The following is a 5,562-nucleotide window of genomic DNA, read 5'->3' as shown; positions in this document are numbered from 1 at the left end:
GCTTTACAGTCTCAGACACCAGAATTCTAGCTTGTGTTTGATCCAACCCTACGTGTAGCTTGATGTACTCTGAGTATAAGTTAAATAAGCAAGGTGACAATATACAGTCTTGACATACTCCTTTCCCTATTTGGAAACTGTCTCTTGTTCCATGTCCAGCTCTAACTGTTGCTTCTTCTTGACCTGCATACAGATTTCTCAAGAGGCAGATAAGGTGGTCTGGTATTCCCATCTCTTGAAGAATTTTCCAAAGTTTGTTGTGATCCACACAGTCAAAGGCTTTGGCATAGTCAATAAAGCAGTAGATATTTTTCTGGAACTCTCTTGCTTTCTTGATAATCCAATGGATGCTGGCAATTTGATCTCTGGTTCCTCTGCCTTTTCTAAATCCAGCTTGAACATCTGAAATCTCATGGCCCATGTACTGTTGAAGCCTGGATTGGAGAATTTTGAGCATTACTTTACTAGCATGTGACATGAGTAGTTGTCACACACTACAACTACACAAACTGTGCTGTAGTTTGAGTGTTCTTTGGCATTGCCTTTCTTTGATATTGGAATGAAAACTGACCTTTTCCAGTTCTGTGGCCACTGTTGAGTTTGCTGACATATTGTGTACAGCACTTTCACAGCATCATCTTTTAGGATTTGAAAGAGCTCAACTGGAATTCCATCACCTCCACTAACTTTATTTGTAGTGATGCTTCCTAAGGCCCATTTGACTTTGCATTCCAGGATGTCTGGCTCTAGGTGAGTGAACACACCATATTAGTTATCTGGGTCATGAGGATCTTTTTGTATATTTCTTCTGTGTATTATTGCCACCTCTCCTTAATATCTTCTGCTTCTGGTAGATCCCTACCATTTCTTTCATTTATTGTACCCATCTTTGAAGATTTCCCTTGATATCTCTAATTTTCTTGAAGAGATCTCTAGATTTTCCCATTATATTGTTTTCCTCTGTTTCTTTGCATCAATCACTGAAGAAGGCTTTCTTATCTCTCCTTGCTATTCTTTGGAACTCTACATTCAAATGAGTATTTCTTTCCTTTTCTCCTTTGCTTTTTGCTTCTCTTCTTTTCTCAGCTATTTGTAAGGCCTCCTGAGACAGCCATTTTGCTTTTTGGCATTTCCTTTTCTTGGGGATGGTCTTTCTCACTGCTTTCTGTACAATGTCACGAACCTCCACCTATAGTTCATCAGGCACTCTGTCTATCAGATCTAGTCCCTTAAAGCTATTTCTCACCTCCACTGTATAATCATAAGGGATTTTATCTAGGTCATACTTGAATGGTCTAGTGGTTTTGCCTACTTTCTTCAATTTAAGTCTGAATTTGCCAATAAGGAGTTCATGATCTGAGCCACAGTCAGCTCCCGGTCTTGTTTTTGCTGACTGTATAGAGCTTCTCCATCTTTGGCTGCAAAGAATATAATCAGTCTGATTTCAGTGTTGACCATCTGGTGATGTCCATTTGTAGAGTCTTCTCCTGTGTTGTTGGAAGAGGGTGTTTGCTATGACCAGTGCATTCTCTTGGCAAAACTCTTTTAGCCTTTGTCCTGCTTCATTTTGCACTCCATTTTGTACTCCAAACTTACCTGCTACTCCACGTATCTCTTGACTTCCTACTTTTGCATTCCAGCCCCCTATAATGAAAAGGACATCTTTTGTTGTTGTTGTTAGTTCTAGAGGGTCTTGTAGGTGCTTCATAGAACCTTTAAACTTCAGCTTCTTCAGCATTACTGGTTGGGGCATAGACTTGGATTACTGTGATATTGAATGGTTTGCCTTGGAAACAAACAGAGATTATTCTGTCATTTTTGAGATTACATCCAAGTACCACGTTTAGGACTCTTGTTAACTATGATGGCTACTCTGTTTCTTCTAAGGGATTCTTGCCCACAGTAGTAGATATAATGGTCATCTGAGTTAAATTCACCCATTCCTGTCCATTTTAGTTCACTGATTCCTAAATGTCGACGTTCACTCTTGCCATCTCCTGTTTAACCACTTGCAATTTGCCTTGATTCATGAACCTAACATTCTGGTTTCCTATGCAATATTGCTCTTTACAGCATCAAACTTTGCTTCTATCACCAGTCACATCCACTACTGTGTGTTGTTTTTGCTTTGGCTCCAACTCTTCATTCTTTCTGGAGTTATTTCTCCACTGATCTCCAGTAGCATATTGGGCAAATATCTGCCGACCTGGGGAGTTCATGTTTCAGTGTCCTGTCTTTTTGCCTTTTCATACTGTTCTTGGGGTTCTCAAGGCAAGAATACTGAAGGGGTTTGCGATTCCCTTCTCTAGTGGACCACATTTTGTCAGACCTGACAAAACCTCCACCTGTGCACTCCTGAAATTTCAATTAAAAAACTCTTGCCTCTGATCATCAAGAAGGAGCTGGTTCTTGGTACATTAATCCTCTGTCTCCCCAGAACTGCTGATTTCCTCAATAAAGCTGTCTTTAATTTTACCCCGCACTTTTCTCTCAGTATTGGATTCTTGAGTAATGAGCAGCTAAAACCTAAGTTCAGTAACAAGAATAAACATTTCACTACAGAATATCTTCCTTTTTAAGCCTGTTTTCCCTTACTTTCTGCTCTGGGGACATTTCACTCCAGGAGCATCCAAGGTATAGTAGCCCTTCCCTCTCTTACCTGAGCAGATCACAGAGGCTGTGTTGCCATGGGAACAGTCAGGAACACCCAGGGCAGTCACAGGGCATTTCCACAGGAAGGACTCAGTCCCTGAGCAGTGAAACCAGGCTTTCCAGAGTTGATCACTTCCTTCTGCTCTGTTTGGGGTGGAGATGGCGACTCCACAGCCAAGCTGATGACAGACAACATTGGCATTGGCGAGACTCCAGTGGGAGGCACAGAGCACTCTCCATTGTCCAGAAATGTTCATCTCCACCTGCCCCTCACAACTAGAGGTGCCATTTTTCATGAGCCGGATGTCTGTGTACACTGATAGAAAAAGACAGGATTTCAGCAAAGTCTTATTTATTTATTTATTTTTAGCTGAACCGACTTTACATGGAAGTTAAGTCTTGCCATGAATCTCACCTGAACAGACAACCTGAGCAGCTCCACTGTGGTGACAAGTGCCCCCTGGACAGGGCACTCTGGGGCAGGACCAGAGCTTAGGCTCCTCCCCCTCACACCTGAACTCTTCAGCCCAGACCCGGCCATTGGACTCTCTGAAGGGCATATGTCCCAGGACAGACACAGCCTTGCCACACCCCAGCTCTGCACAAATGACCTGAGCAGTGGAGAGTTTGAAGTTTCCATCAGACACTGGGATCCAGGCTTCTCCAGAATGCACTTCAACTCGCCCTGAGCAGGGCCCATCCCCTCCAGCCAGACGCACAAATCCTAAGAGAAACAAAGAACAAACCCAATGACTGTTCATGAAACTGGCTTAACAAATGGAAACAACACCTCACAGGCAATGGTGGGAAAGCTTTTCTTTCCAGCAGTGGAATAAGAGGGGATAAGAAGAGAGAATTTGACTGTCATTGTCAAACTGCATTTTCATGAGCAAGTTTCTGAAGAGATATCCAGAAGGATTGCAGGGTCAGTTTGGAATGGCTGAATCCCAAGAATATATATTGGTTAGGAATGTTAATTCCTATCTAGGGGCCTGGAAACTACAGTGCCCAAAGAAACTGCACAGTGGTAGACATTCAAACGGGTGCAGAGCTGAACTAACTGAGAGTGAAAAAAGACCATGGGATTCAAGAGGTTAGAGGCCTAAGAGCCAGAAAAGTTTAGAAGGTCATCCTGAGATTTCTGGGGCTAGAATTCTGGCCAGTTTTCTCTCGGAGCCAATGTTCAAGTCACTGAGGACAGGAAACATCATGAGGGCTGGATATGAGTACAGGCATTAGGTCACAATTAGGTAATTTAATTGTGAAAGAAGTTGTTCACTTAAAAGTTTGGAAATGATGAAAGCTCAGAGAGTCATAGGAGAGGGAAGGAATGGTCCTAGCCATCTTTCTTAAAAACCTAGGATTTATAAACACCCCTGAGAGAAAGTGAAGTCTCAGTGGGATTATGCAAGACAACTGAGTTAGTTGATTACTTCATCCTAGACATGAGATACTTAGCAAATGTGAAGGAGTGATGATAATTGTATTCTAACCCTAACTATATGCAAACTGCACATGCCTTTCCTATTTGGATTTCTGAGATAAGAAGCCAGCAAGCTATAAAAAAGGAGAGTGAGAGGAAGAGAGCAGAGAGCAAACAAGCCATATATATTCTAGTGATTTCTAAATTGCAAAAGACTCAATAGGGATGAAATATAGATTTGGAAACCAAATACCTGGCCAGCAAGATTTTAACACCTTTTATCCCCTGTGCTCCTCCCATTTTCCACCTAACAGTGCTACCCTTTCCCATTTCCCTCAATGCACAAAAGAATAAACAATCTTAAGAGCTGTTTCTAGCTATTTGTAGCTAGATAGATAGAAAGGACAAATAGATAGAAAGGATAGATAGATAGATAGAAATAGATAGATAGATAGAAATAGATAGATAGATAGATAGATAGATAGATAGAAATAGATAGAAATAGATAGATAGGACACTCCAAAAGGGAAGAACTTCTGTAGGGAGAGGTGGGGTGAGTTAAATGGGGAGTGGATGGAGTATGAGAGAGAGACCAAGGAAAAGACTCTTGATCATGATTTCATCCTTTAGCGACCCTATTTAGATACAGAAATGGTAATCCAATGGGAAACAATCCCTGCACGTCATAAAGAACAAATTTTTAAATAATTTGCATGGTTTCTGAGTGTGCTCATGGTTATTTATGTACATGGTGGGGTTTGTCCTTGCCAAGGACTCTGATTGCATAAGTATGTGAACTTTGAAGTCTCAAAAAGAATGATGTAACAGAATACAAATGTACTGTAGAGATCAGGAGAGAACAGAAAAGATACCACAGAAATTAAAGAATTGAAGGATTAACTTGACCACTGATATAAGAATGAATGATGAGAGAGAGGATGATCTCTTTGCCTTTTATTATTTATCCATTTCCATCTCCCCAGAGAGGCCCACAGTTTATTGTGATCCACACAGTCAAAGGCTTTGGCATAGTCAATAAAGCAGAAATAGATGTTTTTCTGGAACTCTCTTCCTTTTTCCTTGATCCAGCAGATGTTGGCAATTTGATCTCTGGTTCCTCTGCCTTTTCTAAAACCAGCTTGAACATCTGGAAGTTCATGATTCACATATTGCTGAAGCCTGGCTTGGAGAATTTTGAGCATTACTTTACTAGCGTGTGAGATGAGTGCAATTGTGTGGTAGTTTGAGCATTCTTTGGCGTTGCCTTTCTTTGGGATTGGAATGAAAACTGACTCTTTCCAGTCCTGTGGCCACTGCTGAGTTTCCAAATTTGCTGGCATATTGAGTGCAGCACTTTCACAGCATCATCTTTCAGGATTTGAACTAGCTCAATTGGAATTCCATCACCTCCACTAGCTTTGTTCGTAGTGATGCTTCCTAAGGCCCACTTGACTTCACATTCCAGGATGTCTAGATCGGAAGAGCAC

At 41.4% G+C, this 5,562-nt stretch overlaps 1 protein-coding gene across 1 annotated transcript in view; it reads right to left on the bottom strand.

The window, feature by feature from the left end:
- The window catches only part of LOC104995500 (antigen WC1.1-like), a 44,397-nt gene that overhangs the window by 18,248 nt on the left and 20,587 nt on the right, over positions 1-5,562 (bottom strand). The window contains exons 3-4 of the mRNA XM_010849378.1: positions 3,068-3,376; positions 2,660-2,968 (exon numbers count right to left, since the gene is read on the bottom strand). Of these exons, the coding sequence (XP_010847680.1) occupies positions 2,660-2,968; positions 3,068-3,376 (618 nt within the window). The remainder of the gene's footprint in view (positions 1-2,659; positions 2,969-3,067; positions 3,377-5,562) is intronic.

This window comes from Bison bison, unplaced genomic scaffold, assembly GCF_000754665.1.
Source record: "Bison bison bison isolate TAMUID 2011002044 unplaced genomic scaffold, Bison_UMD1.0 scf7180017864281, whole genome shotgun sequence".
Lineage (NCBI taxonomy): Eukaryota > Metazoa > Chordata > Mammalia > Artiodactyla > Bovidae > Bison > Bison bison.
This window is presented reverse-complemented; position numbering and strand designations above follow the sequence as displayed.